Raw genomic sequence first — 20,063 nt, forward strand, 5'->3', positions numbered from 1 at the left:
GGTAAGACACCCCCTTTCGCTTAATTTTCACAGTACTGTATTGTATGTTTGTTTATCAATGGGAACTGCAAAGTTTCAAGTTCACTATTTTTGCAGGTTACTGCTTATACAACTTCCTGTTTCATATCCCTGTTCCCTGGATGACCAATCAGTCCTTGTCTTTGGATCTCAGAGGTTCTAATGTTGCTAACGGAAACGTCTAGCTGGCAAGCCCAGGGTTCCAAATTTTGGTGCCAGAAGCAATGCCTGTAAATGGAAAAGACTGAACGGGATGCCTGAACAATAAAAAAAAAACCCAGACAAAGCTGAAGGTTATTTTTCCAGTTCTGCCATTATGTGTTGGGAGCAAATACATTTTCTTTTTCAAATCAATGTTTGCCCTTGAATTTCTCTTGCTCTTTAATCTATGCGATGTGTAATCCCATCCCAGTTTGTTTGTCTAAGCAGGACACTGGTGTGGGCCAAAAGTGGATTACACATGACCCTACATGCATGTGTGCTTCGGTAATCCACAATTCCATCACAACTCAGACCACACCGTGGGCTAACTCCACAGAGCGCCACAGGGCACCCTCCGCTCCTGGGCGGGGAACAAATCCCACCCGTTCAAGGCGATTTATTCACCGACGAGACGAGAGGGACTTCTAGGAAACTGCTCAAAGACGAAAGCTTAAACGGGACTCTCTGTTTGGCCGCTGTACGGCGAGAGATGAGTAAAACAGCTTAATCTTTAAACCAATTAATAAATGTCACTATGAGAATGTCCCCAAAACATGAAAGCTGTCTGACTTTAAAGCGGATGGTAATCCCCCCCCACGCCCCCCCCCCCCCAACCTGCGACAGGCAGCCATCTCCCTGGGACGGGGGGGGAGGGGAGGGGAGGGGGGAGGGGGGGATTATGGTGTTAGGCGCCATGGCAACGCACAGCGTATCCCTTTGTCGATTTCGAGCTTTGGATTTCCGAGGCTGACTCACCCGTCTGTCCGAAGCAACCAGGAGGAATTCCTGTGCGAATTTCCCGAAGAAAGACCTCTGGGTTTTCCGGAACGGGTGAATGGTACCCTGCAAAAAATTTAACACTGTTGTGAACTTAAGCAACAATTTCACAAGCTTCATGACTTCACTGCACTAACATAAGTCTTATAAGAGGTAAAAGATGAAAGTAAAAGGGCAAACACTTCCACAGATGTTTACACAAACTATGCTACTTGTATTGCACAGCTTGCATAAAGAGCAATATAGTAGCTGGCATGGCAATGGTAAACATTCATACATATTCATACAATCAACTAGTTTTCCTTTGCCGCTTATTGGTGGAGAAAACATTTTTTTAATGTAAATTGCCTTGTTGATGATGTCAGCAACAAGGATGTCAACAACCAATAGCAAATCCTTCAGCAGTAGGCAGTTCAGTCGTAATAACTTTTTTCTTTCGGGGAGAAAACTAATTCAAATTCTCAAGAGCATAACAGGTGCTTATACAAGCACTATAATTAAACTACTATATTTTAACTATTAAAAAACCTTCATTGCACAGGGTCTTCAAAGAAGTCGGCATCCACAAGAAGCGTGATCCGAATTTATCCCACTAACAGTTACTCCATGCTAGCTGGGTCCTAGCATCCAATTGATTGCCTGTGCAAGCTACGATGGAACGTCAGCTTACCTCTCCTTTTCAAAAAACATGGTCATGCTCGATAAGCTCCATATCATATGAATAACACTGATACCTACAGTACACTTCACATGGATTTTGTAGGGTAGAATGTCAAAGAAAATCCATCAATTTAAAATCAATCCCGTGCAATCCAGCCAAAGGAGCTCCTTTGTGGCTGATCTGTGTACACCAGCAGACTCCTGCACGGAGAACACTTTCCGGTAGGTTCTACGAATTTAAGTTCAAACTGCTTTGAAAGCTTCTCAGCCGGTTAAGATAATGGGCTATCAATGCAATTATGGAAACGCTTGTTTTCCATCACTCATATTTCCACAATTCCGTAATCAATCAAAACATATGATTACATTTAAGGGATAATACTAGAACTGATAAAAAGCCATGGAAATGAAAAAACGCAGCAAGTTTCTCAGTTGAGTAAAAAAACAAACAAACAAACAAACAAACTGAAAAGACAATAAAATACACAGAAAACAAAGGCAGGATAGGCAGGCATCTAGACTGGAAGACTATACGCTCACTCCTATATTATCCATTTCGCATGAGAACAGTACACACCATGTTTTAATTAGTGTGCTTACACACAGCAATGTAAAGCACTTAACCGTGTCACAACACATGGATTTAAATATTAACAACAAGCCAAGAAAGAGAAGCATGTTTTAGCATTGTGCTGGCTCCACTGTCACACCACTCAACTAAACAGAGGGGGGGAACAAAGCTTATGTGGGCGTTTCCACTGTTCTGTTTTATTCTATGCTTATTGTCTTTGTATTGATTTAAAGGCCCGAGATGGCTTTAGTTTCAGTACATTTGCATGAATATCATGAAGAAGAGAGCTTCGTTAACACCTTGGCAACTTCTGAACTGCTTTTATTGGTTCCCTGGTTATTGGTTCCCTAACCAGTACTCTGGTACCCTGGTTACTGGTTCCCTAACCATTACTCTGGTTCCCTGGTTACTGGTTCCATAACCATCACTGTGGTTCCCTGGTTACTGGTTCCCGAACCATCACTCTGGTTCCCTGGTTACTGGTTCCCTAACCACTACGCTGTCTGCCACCATGTAATCCTTGCACACTTAGGTTAATCTAATGTTATCTTTCAGCACTCCAAACAGGAAGATAAGTATACCAAAGAAGCCTTTAGAGACCGCCTCCAGTGTCTGCAGAGAATATTTCCTTTCCTGCTCACAGCATATGTTCATGCTTTGCTGTTCCACCGGCATCCTCTAGGGGGCATGGTGCTGAGAACACAGCCCTGTCAGTACATACAGAGCAGCCCTGTTGGATATGTTTTGCCTGAGGAGCTGCCTCACTGTTTCTAAATCTCACATACTCTCTAGTGCACAGAGCTGTTTGGTTCTGTGGCACGGTGGTCTGCTTTGCTTGGGAAAGCCCTTCTAGTCCATTAACCGTCTCTTTTTACTTTCCTATGGCAAAGGCCTGCGGTCTCTTCCTCTCGGTAGCGCACGTGACAAACGGCTCACACAGAGGCCTCATTCAGGAGGGAAGCGAAGTGCTAAAACAGAGGCACCCAATCACGTGCAAGGGAGGGCCGGGAGTACGCAGGCTTTCATTCCAACCAATCACTACGCCTGCTCATTTCACTAACTGACTGACACACCTTTAACCAGAGAAGAGGGAACTAACTAGTGAAATCAGCAGGCGTAGCGATTGGCTGTAATGAAAGCCTGCTGCGTACTCTCGGCCCTCCACGGCACACGATTGGGCACCGCCGTGTTAAAATATCACCGCACAAAAAATGTGCGTCCCCATGGGAGCGAAGTCCTAAATTTCCAGCCAGAAAAAGTGACCGATCCACAGGACCCAGGCTGTCGTTTTTGAAGCGTTCTCCAACAGCGAGTCCCGGCCCCAGAACGCAGATCCGTGCTTTCGTGGGGCGCGCCCGCTGCTGATGGGCTTACAGTTGGCCCTGATGGCTAATCCAATCAAAGACAATCACAGATCTTATTTAAATTACTTTAAACAACAACAACAACAACAGGCACAGAAAGAATAACAACAGCTGTGCGCTCACAGACGGCCCATTATCAAACAGTGAACACTGTGGGACGGGAGACCCCTGGCCATCGTACAGCCAATCAGGTGTCGGGGGTGATTAGGTACCCAGGAAATTTGGCTAGGACGCCAGGGTTAATCTTTCGGTAGGTGTTACAGACTCTGCAATGACTGTAGTCGAGTCGGGACTTTAGTTAACATCTCATCCGAAGGACGACAGCATCTACAGCACAGTGCTCATGCGCTGGACTATTATTCAGTTGAGAGGGAAGAGCGCCCCCTGCCGGTACAACCAACATCTGTTCCATAAGTAACTTCGTTTTCCCAAGCACTATCCACACACAGACACACACACACACCTGCTTAGCTTCAGCAGTTTGCCATGAGAAGAGAACAGGACGCTATGGCTAATGGTTTCAGAAATATAACACAGCCACCTTTGAACTGGGATTGTTGATAAGCTGAAGTCAAAATGTTCTGTACACACCTGAATGTCGCTACAGGACAGGTCAGCTCCCTTGTTTTGTTTTTTATTTTTGCTTTTTCAGCACTATACATGGAACTATACATTAATTCTCCATCCATCAATACTACAAGTCTTCATTATTTTATACATATTTCCATTATTTGGCAGCAGTGTTCTTGACGGCCTTTTCCAGAAATAGGGCATAACATTACAGCATCCTCTCAGCCCACTTGGGTATCCCATCTCTTTATTTCTTCTAAAAAACACTTAAACTTGTGCCTTGCAGCTATTTTACTGAAATGACACTACAAATATAGTCTAACAATTGACTGATGCATGAAATTGTGACAGAACTCGACCAAATCACAGTAAATAGAAGGTTCCATCCATTTTCTGATTTCCCTAATTCTGGGCTGCGATTGGTCCAAACAAATATATTTAGTGTTCAGATACCGCCTCCTGCTCACATATGCATTCATGAGTAGCGGGTCCATCTCACACAACTGTCAATTTGTACAATACTGCCATCTAGAGGTGAGCAGTGAAATAAACAATACCATGCTTTTCAGGAGTTTCACGCAGCAAAACATAATTCTTACATTTCTTGATTATGAGTTATAACAATAATAACAACAAAGGTTTGCAGATTACCTCAAAGGCTTTGTTCTACATTTTTGGCTTGCTGTGCGGTAGAGAGAAGTGTTTACAGAAATGCATTTGCTCTACAAAAATTTACAAAAATACTTTTGGACTCAGAGTGGTCCCAACAAATGCATTCAGTGCTCAGATAACCAACTGCAGATGTGTGTGTTCTGGACTAGTGGTTCTATTCGCACCCATCCGTTAAAAACAATACATCTAGGGGCGAGTAGTGAAATAAACAATACAATGCTTTACAGAGAAGTGTTTACAGACATTCATTTGCACTATAAAAATGCACTGGGTACATATGATCTGATGATAACCATAATTATGTATTATTTAGTTAAATCACTGTAAGTGTGTCCCTTGTTCAACTGTACCAGTGGAAAACAATGAAAAGCTAAAATCGTGATGAACGAGCCTTTTCATTTGGGTATTATCCTGGCAGAACATAAATGTAACTGAAAAAAGGTAGCAGAAATGCTGATCAAATAGCATTGACCAGAAGTGAAGAGCAACCAGGCTTTGATAATATCATACCATCATAAACTGAAAATCACGCAAGTACAGCTTACCAATACATAGGTGTCAGTTTCCTGTTTTTTCCAGTGCACTGGAAAATCTGCAGAAGACACAAGACATTTTTCTCACAACACTGACTTAGCATTGTCAAAAGCAAGATATATGAAGAAAGGCTAAACTTATGTATTACAAAATATAATGTGCATTATGTCATTTCTCACTTGGATGGATGTTTTGGCATTGTGCTTTAAACAAGTTAATAAAATATGCCTTCTCATGTGATGACTCAGTATGAAATAGTATCTGCACAAAGCGCATTAAACTAAATATCTTTTCACAATATTGTTTTTAACCAAGTTACAGAAAAATGATGGTTAAAACCAGGCTAAAGTCACTGAAGGACCAGCCCATTACTCGCATTGGATGAACATTTTTGAATATTTAGTGATTTTGATATATTTATTAGTAACCTTACAAACAAAACTTTAAATTCTATTTCTTATTCATTTTAAAGTAGCTCCACTGCACAGTAAACAGGCATTAACAAACAGAAACAAAACACACATAAAATAGGCTAATAATTAAGTACAAGTGCTAATGAATTGTACAATAGCAAACAATGATGTGTGTTCTGAGTTATTTTACAGTGAACTGTGAATTAAACTGTCATCATTATTCACCTTTCATTAGTACCCTGCCATTCAGTCTTGACATATAACTAAATTAAACAACGCGATGATGAAAATAAACCAAATAACTAGAACAATGACAGACAATTTAAAGTAATGATGCCTACGTTTCAATGAGTAACAGCAATTACTTTTTTATTTAGCCGTCATTTGCTGACATCTGACCACCCATGCGAGTTGTTGTCCTATACAGCATTAACACTGCTAACTCTATTTCTAACTTTGTAAGCAGGTTACACGCGTGGCTGCCAGATAGCCAAACAATTTCGATTATACATGTATACGGTAAAATGGTCTGCGAATAACCAATTACATATAAGTTAACTTCCATGACTGTGTACCCATAACTTAATAAATGCAGCTATCCAGATAACTATAATGTTGACGTTATCTTGGCTAACTGCTTTTTCTGGGTCTGGTTTAGTAGGCTAATGTTAAGCAAGATGTGATAAAGTATATAATCGACTACTATTACATGATGCAGTTGTAACTATTTAAGCTGTGACTGCGCTGGTTTCGGTTAAAAATTCAGGTGTTTCTTGTGAGTTATAAGTACTGCAAACTGACTAACCAGGTGAACTCCGCTGATAAGAGTTGAAAATATCTGATCAGTGTTTTCGTGCACCGTATGCATTTTGGACACTTGCACTGTTCCCTCGTACCTGGCTCCTTGAGACTAATTACGTCCACCGCCACCATGTCAGGTTTATCTATGGGACTGATTTTCCTCTCTGTCACCACGGACGGAACCACGTCGGGTTTGGGACCGAGTTTTCTGGGGTAATAATCCTCAACATTTTGGTAGTACAGTCCAGGCTGAGAAGTGGAGGAACTGTTCATCGCCATTTTGAATCCATCCAGCAAAACATCGCTGGAAACGGCAAGTGGCGAGGGCCAAAACAAAGCCAGGGAAAACATGGGAAAAGGAAAGTACTAAAAGTGGAGTGCGAAGTAGTCCGTCTATCCATTTTATTTATTTTTTGTGTGTGTTTTTGTTAGTTTGTTTTTAGGATTTCGATGAACGTTGTAAAATTCGTTGTAATTTGTTTTTCGTTTTATTAACAATTTGATAACTTTGGATTTATTTGAAACATACATGTTATCTGAAACTAATATATTTACGCTGTAATTTAAACAATTTTCGTGGACATATTCTCTGGGAACCTATATTCTGCAATGGATATCCAGATCAATGTTATTTTTATTTATCTATTTACTTATTTATACTTCTGCCATTCTTCAATTCCACAAAAAGACCAGGAAGACTATGGACTAATTTATGGTGCATGGTTCGCATCTGGAGGGCACACTTCGCTGCTCGGCTAGCAGTAACTTCGAAGGAAAGCAAACGGTGGCTGTACCACTACTAATTTAAATTTTCACGTTTTCGTTCTATTCTTGTCATTTTGCGATTAGCCTATATGGAATTGACGATGAGAAAGTAATCAAACAGCAAATTGTTTACAACGTGTGCATAAAGGCTGGGTGTTTATACATGATTAGTTGCCAGATTATGCTATTGCAATCTCTTTCTCTCTGTGCATGCACGTGTGTGTATGAGAGAGCGAGAGAGCGAGCGAGAGAGAGAGAGAGAGATAGTGTGTTTTGTGTACTCAAGCTATGGAGTCGATGGAAATTTTGCATGGACTAAATGAAGCAGGCTTGATCTTACACAGGTTCCCTTTTCATATTCAGTGTTAACGATGTTGCAAAACTACCATTAATCAACCCAGGGCTGTGAGCCACCAGTGGGGTGACTGCATTTGGCTTTTGTCCAGAAAGGAGAAAACAAAGTGGATCCTGATGAAAGTTCTCAGACTAATGTATATATTGTGAAGATATCCAGATGTAACCCCCGCATAATTAAGAAGTGCAGCCAGTTTTCTCTGGCACTGACAGAAGGTTACAGTGTAAGAATTTTTTTTTTTTTTTTTTTAAGAAAAAAAAAAAGAAAACAGTGAGCAAAGGTACTATTCTCTTGTCTACGAACCAGTCAACTAAAGTTGAAGCATTAGTGGACAAAGTAGAAAAATCTTGTTTGGGGGGGGGAAAAAAACCCAAAAAACATACTGAATAGAGAAGTAGCTGAGCAACCAGAGTAACAGGAATTTCAAAAATGTTGAAACGAGCCCAGAGTAAACCCGTAGAGCCCTCTCCCGTTTTGCAGCTTCCATTCACAGCAAGGGATTGGAGGAGTGATCGCTGACATCTGGGCAGGACAGCTAACATGCACGTCACGCCCATTTCTCAATGGACCCCCCCCCCCCCCCCCCCCCCCCCTCAAATTTTCAGGTTAAACCCGTCATATTTCCAGGAATCAATGACCAACACAGGCAGGAAACCAGATCTTCCACACCACTTGGCAACAGTCAGAAAAATCCTGCTTCTCGTGCAAACTTTCTGTTAGTAGGAGGAGTCTCCTCTTCACACGCACGCACTCTCACACACATACTCAGGAGCCCGTGGTGCAGTGTGTGTGTGTTCATGGGTGTGTGTGTGTGTGTGTGTGTGCGTGTGAAGAGCGTGTAGAAGGAGACTCCTCCTACTAAGATAAAGCTTGCGTGAGAAGTCGGCTCACGCACTCTCTCCCACGCACGCACTCTCACACAAGCCCGTGGTGCAGTCCTCCGGTAACTCGGCTGAATAAATAGGCTGGGTCAGCTTCTGAATCGGGTGGAAATTGAGGTTACCACGCAGAAGACAGAGGCAGCAGAATTTCACCATGAGCTCCGAAACTGTGCAGGCGAAAATGCAGTCCAGGATGGCAAGAGCTCAGGAGATGAGGGAGGAGGAAAAGATCTTCCGGTACAAGGGGGTGCTGTACCCCACTATCATGTCTCCCCTAGAGAACCTGAAGGCCATGGAGGACCTGGAAGCAAGGGAAGATGATGTCATACTAGCAGCCTATCCCAAATGCGGTGAGTGCAATTGTCCTTACTTTTCACTTCCCACAATTGCTGTCAGAGAAACAGCTGGAATCCTAACGGGGTGGGGGGGGGGGGGGGGATACTGTTTTCTTCCACATGGGTTAGATTGTGAAAACAAAGTAAAAATGGGGTTTTCAGTTTAGGATTCAATTATACTCTCAAACAGCCAAAAACAACAGCCATTAAGATAGTTAGCCTCCTTGTACCGGAATGAAAACATCTGTACTTGGCATGTGATAGCTGTAGTATGATATATTACTTGAAAGAAAAAGGAAAAAGAAATAAATTAAGCCTTTTTAATGACAGTTATTTCAGTTATTTTCATGTGTATTTGACATTAGAAAAAGTGACGTTTTTTCCAGTCATGGTTTGTACTTACATTCCAGTTATGGTACAGTAATTTTGGCGAAGTTAGCTAACCACAGTCAATGTCATATAAACATTGTAATTTTGAATGAAACTTCATTCAAATTAACAGTTAATTAATAAACAATATCTTAACACTCACGCATAGTATTCTGAATTGTTTGTTGAACTGCATGTTGCTAGCCAACATAAGTTTACCAATTCCAGGTCACAAGTTGGCAGTAAACGCCAATCTCCAATAACTGATGGTGCAATTAGTTTTTTTGTTTTTACACAGAAAGCAAATAAACGCTGCTAACTGAAGTTCTGAGTAGATATCATGTAATACGGCAGTGGACTTAAATTAAAAAGGCTGTAATACAGTCTAGCCATTTTGGCAGGTTAAATATGTCTGTCGGTGGATGGACTTTTTCATCAACCTGCCACATTGGCAGCAATGGCAGGTAAACCAAAATGTTAATTTTGGACCCTGTATCATGCTCTAATGGACACGACCTAAAAATTAAAAACTTTTATTTTAGTTAACATTACAGCCTACACAATGTACACTAAAGTAAAGCTGTGTATATAACTGGTTTCTCGCTGATAACTAGCTACTGTATACTCAAATGGTATTTCTTACCACTTGTAGCTACTAATTCGGGATATTTACCTCAGGATGTTTTTGCCCTCACTCAGCTGTATGTGCAAACACAACAAACTTGTAATTGAATTAAGATGAACTTACGCATAATCGTTAAATATAGTCAGATCACAGAGAAGTATTCAAAGAATCAGAGACTTGCCCAGTGCTCCGTTTTCAAACCGCTGCTGCCGTGAATGCACTCAGAATGTGTTGCGCGCTGTGGGGCAGGTAGAACGGGGACATCGACATTGGAGCTCTATTATAAGAACATTTTGGGCCCGTTTCACAGACACAAATTAAGCCTAGTCCCAGACCGATGTCAATTCTGAATGGAGATTAGTCCAAGACAAAGCTTAATCTGTGTCCATGAAACCAACCCTTTCAATTTAAGTTACAACTTATAAAGGCCTCATTTATTTTAGAGGGGCATATAAAATTACAGTCAATTTGATCTCCAGGTCCTGGTGAAATCACACCCCTAAAATTGCCTCCAAAATAGAAACCACCTGCAGCTCTTACTACAATTGCACTTCTGTGAATTTAATTAAGATGGAGTGAAGGGCTACATCTAAATTTCTGTTTCTATTTTGGGTAAAAGGCTAAGCATGCATCCTATAGCTCATGAGAAGCCATTCATTGCCCATTGGCCTACCAATGATGAGGGTCTGTAGGATCTTCTGAAGTTTGTTCTGTAACCTATTGATTTAATTTTACATAAAATCTAACTGCATTGTGGTTGCTTTGTAATCATCAACTGCACCTTATGAGACCTGTGTTTTGTAGTTGGTCCAATGACCTTTGGTATGCACTTATTGTACGTCGCTTTGGATAAAAGCATCTGCCAAAAATGTAATGTAATGGACATTACTGCATATGATAGTGATGAGGTTTTTACTGCGCCTGTCTGACTCTCGAATGCTAATATTTCAACTGTTAGACTGCTGCTAGACAGCCATAGCTGGAGGAGTTTTCCTGCCAAGAGCTGGGTCTATGTGATGTGGGCGACATTGATAGCTGAGCTCTCGTTCGGCCATTGTTCATAGTACCTTAGCAAGATGGCAAACAGGATATGCGGGGAATGTGGAATTAAACATGGCGCCTTTCTGTGGGTCATGTAAAAAACCATGCCTCTGGGCTTTGTGTTGACGACCCTTTGTGTTGACAAAAGGTTTCGACCACCTCGTTCTACCCCAGAAGGCTAGCCGCCGCAGCACGACAGTGAATATACATCTTTCCTGTCTCTTTCTCTGCCAGGGTTTAACTGGATGGTAGGGGTGCTGCGGAAAATCATAGATGCTTCCACTGGAGAAAAACGTGACAGCAAGATGCCACCGCTGATAGAGTTCTTCGACCCTGGGATGCAACAGGTGGGTTTGGGGGAAAACAGGGGGACATGTCACCCCCAGTATTTTCATACGAATTCATTGCTAGGGTAGTGTTGGGAAACAGACAGTTGTGTGTATTCTGCGTTTGGCTGCGTAATAAATCTTCCTGTTTTTACTACAAACTTTTGATCTGCTTCTTCCTGGGATAAAGGTCATTTTACCTGTTTTAGGTAATATCTTGATTTACCTACAGTAGCTACTGTTCTTGTGAGTGTCGACGTTTGACTACACAAGACTAGGTGGTCCAGTATAACCCACAGCTGAAATGAAACGTACGTCTATATGGGATACCCTTATGAAAACAGAATAAACGGAATACTGACTGAGAGACAGACAGGCAGGCAGGCAGGCAGGCAGGCAGGCAGGCACGTACGCATGCATGCACACACACAGTTGCCTCCTTTCACTGCTCAGATTATGTTTTCAGATTCTACTTCACTGTCCTTTACTGTCCTTTGTACATTCATTTTCTCCCACAGTTCAGAAACATTTACTGTTGAAAGGTAATAAAATGAAGGCTCAGGATTCATAAACAGTACAAGCGATGACGCGTAAAGATGTAGTCATTTGTGAAAGAAAACTAAAGCCTCTACACATGAGAAATAGTTTTTGCTACATAAAAAGAAATTCTGAGAGATATAGCCAATAAATAAAAGCTTGTAATTTCCCCCTCAGAGTTTGGCTTCCATCGCAGAGTGCCTGTAACTTTTTGGATGTCCTTAGTTTCGCTTTTCAGATTCATTTGTTTTTTGACACAAGGGACTTCTCCCCTAAGAGCACCGCACTCCACTAAAAATGTCAAAACCTAAGAGGTTTAATCAACCCTTTTTTAAAAAGAATCGACAAACTTCTCATTTCTGAGGTCTGTCAGGTGTTTGCCCCCTTTAAAATCATGTGCTGTTGAAATCCTGAACAGGACAAAAAATCTCTTATGAGATGGTATCGACGTCAAGGTCACATGGGGAGCGTGCTTTCAGTCATGCAATGTTAGGAATACATGACAAGCATTTCTGTCACCAACAGCTGAACCCCCACCCTTGTTTGATGCTTTTGCCTTCCAGCGTTTGAGTCAAGTGCCATCTCCAAGATTTCTGGGAACGCACATGCACCCAGATAACATCCCTCCTTCCTTTATCGCCAAAAAAACAAAGGTTTGTATAGAAAGTATGAAGGTTTTCAATAATAACAAGTGGATGGAGGTTAAATTGGTAGTTGTGATGTGCAACCCGAGAAGTCTTTCCCCTTCCCCCTTTCTTTTTTAAACCACATTTAAATGGTTTTCATTTTGGTTTTTATAAATGTTTGTTACCAACGGACTTCCTGTTTCCTATGACCCTGTGTCTAAATCCATTATTTAAGAGAGCATTTCGTCGCAAGGACAGAGATTATGAAGAAAATCTAGTCAATATAGAATGGGAAAGAGTGTTGTGTTCTATTGTTTATTAAGGTGAAATATGTGATACATGTAAGCAGCATTAACCTTGTCTTGGAGATTTTTTCCATAACAGTCAAAGCTAGAAATTCTGACCAATAATCTACACCAGTGCAACATCATCAGTTGCAAGAGGAACCGTTTTGCTAGCTTGTTTATTTCTCTGGTTAAGCCTTCTGTGTTGATGAACTGTGCTCGGTCACGTTTCTGCAGACGCTGGTCATCTTCAGAAACCCTAAAGACACGGCCGTTTCCTTCTATCACTTCTCCACCAAAAACCCGGTGCTGCCCACGCCCGAATCCTGGGACAAGTTTTACGCCGAGTTCATGAGCGGCGACGGTAAGTGGGAACCGCGGCAACGTAAGCGGGAAACCGAAACGGTCCAATGCCCCCCTGGGACGTCCCGTACCTCCAAAAGTAGCTCGTGTTGTGCGACCCTTCTCCAGTGTAAGGCGCTATACTGTTTAGCTTTACCGTGCACCTTAAATGTCAAGAATTTGCTAACGCAGCAGCAAATAGCATTACACGTGAACTCCGACCCCGTCCCCGCACCGTACCCCCAAGCAAATGTTGGTAACTCTAGAAGAGTAGTAATCAACCCTGTTCCTGCAGATTTGCCAACATGTAGGTTTTCATTTCAACCCTAATTTGGCATACCTGACCACATTAATTAGCAGCTCAATGAGATCCCTAGCTTTTGAATGAGGTGTGCTTTGTTAGGACTGCAATGAAAACCAACAGAACGGTAGATGTCCAGCATCAGGGTTGGTTACCACCGATCTAGAAGGAGAAGATCAGGCTGAATGATCCATGTATTTTAGAATTGTTATTGACAAGGACTCACTGACCACAGTATAAAAGTTAAATAGCAAACAATCCATTTCAATAAGGTTTCACAGTCTCAGAGTAGTGTTTCTTTCTTCGTGGTCTTTCACCATCTTTGGCAACATTAATGCCTCAAAGTCTTTCCTTGATGGTGTAATCCTGCCAATCACTGTTTGCATAATATTCTTGAAATAACTTCAGATTCTCTGCAATATTTCCTGTAGCCTTCATTGCGTGAGCGTTTGATTTTCATTTGGCACTATGAGAGTACTGATATTGCGCAATGTCAGTAAGCTTGAGGAAGCAATTTCGCTGAACCGGTTTTTTTTACGTTAGTCCTGCGTGACCATTGATCATTTTATTTGGGTGTAACAAATACCTCCTGTCATGGTTCAAGCGCCTCAGTGACAAAGCACAAAATTATATAGCACAGAGGCTAATTACACATCTACTATTCCCATTTATGTTTGACCGTACTGGATTGTAATGTAGCCCTCCTTCTTCCTCTCTGTTTCCAGTGCCTTGGGGTTCCTACTTTGACCACGCTCTAGCCTGGGAGAAGCACATGGACGACCCAAACGTGATGATCGTAACCTATGAGGAACTGAAGGAGGTAATTCTGACTCATTACATTAAGTTGCATTTATTTGGCAGACGCTTTTATCCAGAGCAACGTACAATAAGTGCACACCAAATGTCATTGGAACAACTACAAAACACAGGTCAGATAAGGTGCAATACTCAATTTGTAACAGTTATTCATAGCCATGAACACAGTGAGTCCAGTTCCCACAGTAAACATTACTCTCTGACCTAACCTATGCTGAGTCAAACTAGGAGGCATGGCGAGCTAGAATATCAAGATAATGATACAAAGTACAATATAAGTGCTGAATGGAAGTACATGTAATATGGAATTTGCACAGGAGGTACATGTGTAGCCTCACTTTAAGTTGTGAAAAGCACTTTAAAGATATCATGTAGTTTTATTTTTGGTTTATTTGCTTAGCTTAGATTCTTTTACATCTGTTCTGGTAACATGTTGATGCTACTTGGTTCCTGGTATGCTTGCACATCAGCAGTCACAAGCTCATTGGATAGCTTATAGAAAGGCTTCCTTAATTCTGCCATAGGCCTGGCAGCTGGCTAGCGCTTGGCAGATATCTGTGTCCCTAGTGCAATGCCACCAGAGGCACCATTATATAGGGACGATACTACAGCTACTGTTGGCTCCACACCTTTCCACTGCAGCAGCAGGCAAGTGTTGACAGCTGAAGGCAGTCACCTTGTTCAGCCCCAATAAAAGGAGGGCTCACAGCTGAGCTGGGGTGTGGCTTAAAAGCAACAGGGTTCATTCATAGATTAATTTTTTTGGGGGGGGAGGGGATCGCAAGTAGTCTGTAAGTCTCCACTGTTCACACTCCAGATCAGTGGGTGGCAGGAAGGGTTTGTATGACCAATTTCAAGAGGACTATATGATTTGCGCCTGACCCTTCTTTCCGGATGACTAACTGAGTTTTGTTTGACCCGCACCTGTTACAAGACCATTATTTTGTTGTATGTGATTGTTTGTTCTGGCAAGCAGCCTAGCTGCCAGAACGGGTAGGAAGGTTCCACTGTGGGCTAGGCAAAGCTCCGAGCGGAGACAGGTTTTCTTTTATTATTTTGTTTTGTGTTCATTTGTTTGGGCCTGCAACCCCCTTAAAGGCACAGGACTTTAATTTTTGCGACAGGACATACAATTCAAGCTGTGGGGACTGAACTTGCAGTTTCCTCTCCGTATTTCTCACACTTATGGGGGTCCTGGCAGCCTGCCAGTCACTGGCTCACACTAGCTATCTTATCAGGAAAAATATTACCCTTCCCCTCCAAGGCGTAAGGGTTACTAGCATATAGCGACCGGCCTCTTGCGTGAGAGTGGCAAACGGATAGCACAGCTTGGGTTTATTGCACTTTTCACTTCATATGGGTCAAATAATGAGGCCTCACTACTGAGTTAATGGGTACCACAGACTTTGACAACTATAACTTCCTGAAATTCCTTACGTAGTCCTTTTTATTGTACCAATACACTCTTCCTTGAGCCATACACAGTATTTTGCCATGTATATGGCCTTTGTACAATGGGGAAAGTGAGGTTTGCCTTACATAACTTACATGACCTAGTTATGTGGTTTGACGTAACTGATTAGCAAAAATAAAATGTAATTATTTAGTTGAAGCAACTTAGCTGCCTGATAATATGATTTGTTTCAATACATCATCAAGCATATTGGATCTGCTTTGGTGTGTATTCATGGGTGCATTAAGTTATAGGTCTGAAATGGGTACCTGGTGCATTGTGGTACCAAATGAGCATCTGGTAGATTTTACAAAAAAGAGGGAGAAAATGGTCCCACTTTGCTGTAGTGAACTGACAAATATATTTCAACATATGCAAAACTCCAAATATACACCATAATAATTAGTTATGTCGGTCATATTTACATATATCCCATTGAGAACAAAGTTATATAATTGATATTTTCTGCAGTATATTTCTGTACTTGGATCTCTCGATATAAAATTAGAATATTTGGTATGTTTCATGGAAGAGTTTCTTATTTCACAAATCAGTGTTATGCCTCAATATCACTGGTGTGTGTACAAGGTTTAATCAGAAAAGAAAATGACAAAAAAGGCAAGAAATTTGGATCTCTGTTATATTTTTGTAGCATAAAGATTAACGAATCAAATCGATGTGGCATCCTGCCCAGGCGTTTTGTACAGCAAACCAGAATAAAGATCGTTTTTCTTCGGGAAACCAGGGTCGTTTAATGAACGCAGAAAGATGAAATACACGAGTTAGCGATGTATAGTGTTGTTTTAGGTGATGAAGTGGTAGTGCTAGGGGTTGGAGCAGGGGGTGGCGGTGACAGAAAGCAGATGGAGCTAAAATCATGAAACTCATTAAGAGTCCGGGCTGCGCAAATCGCAGGACACGGACCTTCTGGGACGCTCCGTGGAGCCACTTATCCGAAAGAAAATAAGTTGCGCGGCTCAAGAACACCGTGATGGAGATGCAAGGCTTAAGGTAGCATTTAGCTGTATTTGGATACTCCCCAGGAGGAGTTCAGCGATCAATCACGACTGCAGGAAAATTTGATTTTAAAGGAATAAAATTCCCTCCACTTCGTCAAAGGCATATGTTGCTACCCACGTTAATTTTAGCAGTAACATATGCTGTATATACTTTATTTGTTTTAAATGGAATGTTTTTTTTTTAGAATTCTGCACTTTTGGCAATGCAATACAAATCCCATCAAGTTTTCTCTGACATCTCGTTGACATAGTCTTTGCAGTGACCGATAGGACTTGGAAGCCAGGACAACATGGAAATTGCTTTATCTTGAAAGAACAGTGCACACCACTGTCTTTTGAGATAAAGGTCATCATGTTGACACGTGGACTTGCTCGACGGCAAGTACGTACGATTTGTTTTTAAAAAGCAAACAAAGTCTTCAAAAGCACAAATTCAAATGTAGATATACAGTGCTTTGTTAAACAGAGTTTAAACAAGAGTTGACTGGTCTCCACCCATGCCAAGATTCAGAGGCTCTGAGTACAGACATAATTTTGCAAAAAAAGATCTGATTACCCAAATTGTTGGTACAGTACACGGGTAATTATATTTTAGGTCCAGGTTTCAGTTAGCACAAAAACAAACATTTCTACTGAGTAAATATTTTCTGATTTAAGTTAATTACCCTCAGTGGCACTCTGCATGCTGGATCTTCAGCGTGATTGGCCAGCTGCTTAGTTTTCCCACGGTGCCGTGTTTTCATGCTCTTTTTTCCCCCACATTCCGCCCAGGACCTGTGTAAAGGGGTGCAACAAATCTCCCAGTTCTTCAGTTTCGACCTGAGCGAGGAGCAGGTTCAGGCCATCGCTCAGGAGAGCACGTTCGACGCCATGAAGGAAACCTCGAAAGACTCGCACGGGCCAATGTCTAACGTCTTCTTCAGGAAGGGTAAGCCTCCGCCAGCGGCCCTGCTACCCCACGGCTTCAGGCTAACTTTGGACTAATTCCCTGCCTTTATATATTCGGGTTTGCCTGTGTTTCTTTAATGGTGGAAAAAAAACAGATTCTATCTATCCAAGGTGTGGTGATTAGTATTGGACTCATTAGTGGGTGTGCTGGAGGCGTGAACGACCGTCAGCTGCAGTAGGACTTGAAAAGGCTGTGAACAGCACAGAGCTCTCTCAATAGGCAACTCGAAAACTGTCAATTCCAGATTTTTCCAGAGAAAAATAAATGACAAATCAATCAGTTTTGCGGGGGGGGGGGGGGGGGGGGGGAGATCTTCTGAGATCTTCATCAAGCCAAATTCCAACCACGCATCTTCTGATCAATGCTTCATCCTCCACTTGGAACGCTTTATCACTAGTTCGGGAATATCTTCCAAAAAAAATACTGTCCTGCCAAGAGTCCGCTGCAGTCCCTGAACACGATTAGCTTGGTCTGCTGCCACTGTTAACATCCCACACAGGAATGTCTTACACATGGAACAGGAGATCATAGTACTCTTAAGAAAAATATCAATTCCAGGTCAAAATCTACGGAGTCCATAAAAATGGATAGACTTAAAAATAGTTTAAAAAACATTGAAATTAAATTCAGGGTTGCATTTGATGAAGGATATTGGACAGACGGGAATCTGAATGCAAGTGACTGAAGGCTGGTAATGGAAATATGGGCTTTCAAGAAAATTCCTACTACAGAAATAACAATGTGTAAATCAGAAGAAAGTGAAGCTGTTCTCTGGTGCAGAGGTAATTAAGAAAAAATTAAATTATGATTTATGAAGAAGTTTAAGATGTTTGTTTTTCTGTGCAGGTGTGGTGGGCGACTGGAAAAACCACTTCAGCGAGGCTCAGAGCGAGGCGATGGACGCCGAGTTCGAGAAGCACCTGGCGGGAACGAAAATTGGCGCCCAGATGAAGTATGAGCTGTACTGCAAGTAGGGCGCCGACCCAGCGAGAGTCGACCAGCGGCAGCCAATCACACAGACCGGATACGGGACCAGCTACGAGGGCAACAGTGTTTAAGGAAAATGTGACCCCCCCCAAACACACACAAAAAATGTATGCTTCAACTGCCTATGTGCACTGGCCAGTGGAGTAGATCGGTGCTATGTACTATTCTATGTTTATTAGGAACTTGTGTGACATAAGTAAAATTGGCTTTGCTAGCCGTTTAGCTTTTCTTTTTTTTCTTTTTTTTTGTTGTCATTTTTAGCGCAGATGATTTTAAACATGCTGTGATTAGCTTTTTTTTTTAAATACTCATTATGCAATATCAAATTTTATACTACCATTTTCATGTAAATGTATATTAAGATTTTGTATAAGTGTCCCTTCACAGTATAAACTACATGAATTTATGGATTTTATAATTCACTGCAGAAGCTCTGTTCTCTCGCTGTGTTAATGGGTTTTTTTTTTTTTTTTTTTTAAATCTGCGAATTGGATACATTATATTATTTCTAGGAATGCTGCCTGTTCTCAATTCTGTTCATGTAATTAAAAGTCATGTTGATACACTCACCTAGGCATATGATCGACGGGTCCCACTTCCTGCAGTCTGTGTCTGAAGAGGCTCCGGAACATAAAGCTATTTGTGGGGTGTCAGGGCCCAGTGTGGCTCACAGATTCCCACTGGGGTCAGGATTTCCTTTTTCCCATTTTAAGTGTGAATGTCAATCCATGACATTCGATTGAAATCATCAACTGAAAGTCCTAATGTGTGAATGGAACTGAGGCCTGGCGGTGGGAATTTACAACCATCACATAACATCTTGTTTAATGTCTGTTTTGTAAATCAGAATAATAAATAATGTATGCTTTCAATTCATGTTTCTAATTGACTCATTTAATTCAATTATTTAATCTTAAGACCTGATACGGAGTTTGCTTTGACTTGTTGGTGGATTCCACCAGGTTACTGGAAACTGACTAATCAATAAATTCAGCGATTTAATTGATAATTGTCATCGATAATTGACAATAATTATTAAATGAAAGCAGGTAAGATATATTTTGTACGTAAGTCAAGTGAGGGGTTCAAGCACAGAGTACTACCACTTGTGTTTAGCATTCAGAGTGCTGAACATTTTAACAAGGTGTCAGCGAAGTGAGGATAAAGTGAAGTGTGTTTCATTTTCTGTATCCAGCAGTTTTAACCACATATACCGTTGTTTAATGTCTGGCACTCCGAATGCCAAACACAAGTGCATCAACAGTAAAAACGCCTCACTTATCCAACATTCAAAATAAATTTGTTTGATTTAATGTGGTCATTGTTATCAAAGATATCAATTAAATTGCTGAATTCATTGATAAACCTGTTGCATCAACCTTCATCAAAATGTACAACCCACAATCAGATTCAAATGAATAAATTTCAATATTCAATATTAACATCTAAACTAAAGACAAGGTTCATCTAC

The 20,063-nt window shown here is 41.4% G+C and overlaps 2 protein-coding genes across 2 annotated transcripts in view; one reads left to right on the forward strand and one right to left on the reverse strand.

Annotated features, from left to right (window-relative positions):
• LOC118217950 (zinc transporter 6-like) overlaps positions 1 to 6,881 on the reverse strand; it is a 42,232-nt gene extending 35,351 nt beyond the window's left edge. The window contains exons 1-3 of the mRNA XM_035400206.1: positions 6,677 to 6,881; positions 5,379 to 5,425; positions 976 to 1,062 (exon numbers count right to left, since the gene is read on the reverse strand). Of these exons, the coding sequence (XP_035256097.1) occupies positions 976 to 1,062; positions 5,379 to 5,425; positions 6,677 to 6,860 (318 nt within the window). The 5' untranslated portion in view covers positions 6,861 to 6,881. The remainder of the gene's footprint in view (positions 1 to 975; positions 1,063 to 5,378; positions 5,426 to 6,676) is intronic.
• A 1,585-nt stretch (positions 6,882 to 8,466) lies between these two features.
• Positions 8,467 to 19,468, forward strand: sult6b1 (sulfotransferase family, cytosolic, 6b, member 1). The gene is made up of 7 exons (XM_035400208.1): positions 8,467 to 8,932; positions 11,187 to 11,299; positions 12,379 to 12,468; positions 12,963 to 13,089; positions 14,094 to 14,188; positions 17,428 to 17,584; positions 18,452 to 19,468. Exons 1-7 carry the CDS (start codon positions 8,737 to 8,739, stop codon positions 18,577 to 18,579), a joined length of 906 nt encoding a protein of 301 aa, XP_035256099.1. The 5' UTR covers positions 8,467 to 8,736; the 3' UTR covers positions 18,580 to 19,468.
• The last annotated feature ends 595 nt before the right edge of the window (positions 19,469 to 20,063 follow it).

The sequence above is a fragment of the Anguilla anguilla genome, chromosome 18, assembly GCF_013347855.1.
Source record: "Anguilla anguilla isolate fAngAng1 chromosome 18, fAngAng1.pri, whole genome shotgun sequence".
Taxonomy (NCBI): domain Eukaryota; kingdom Metazoa; phylum Chordata; class Actinopteri; order Anguilliformes; family Anguillidae; genus Anguilla; species Anguilla anguilla.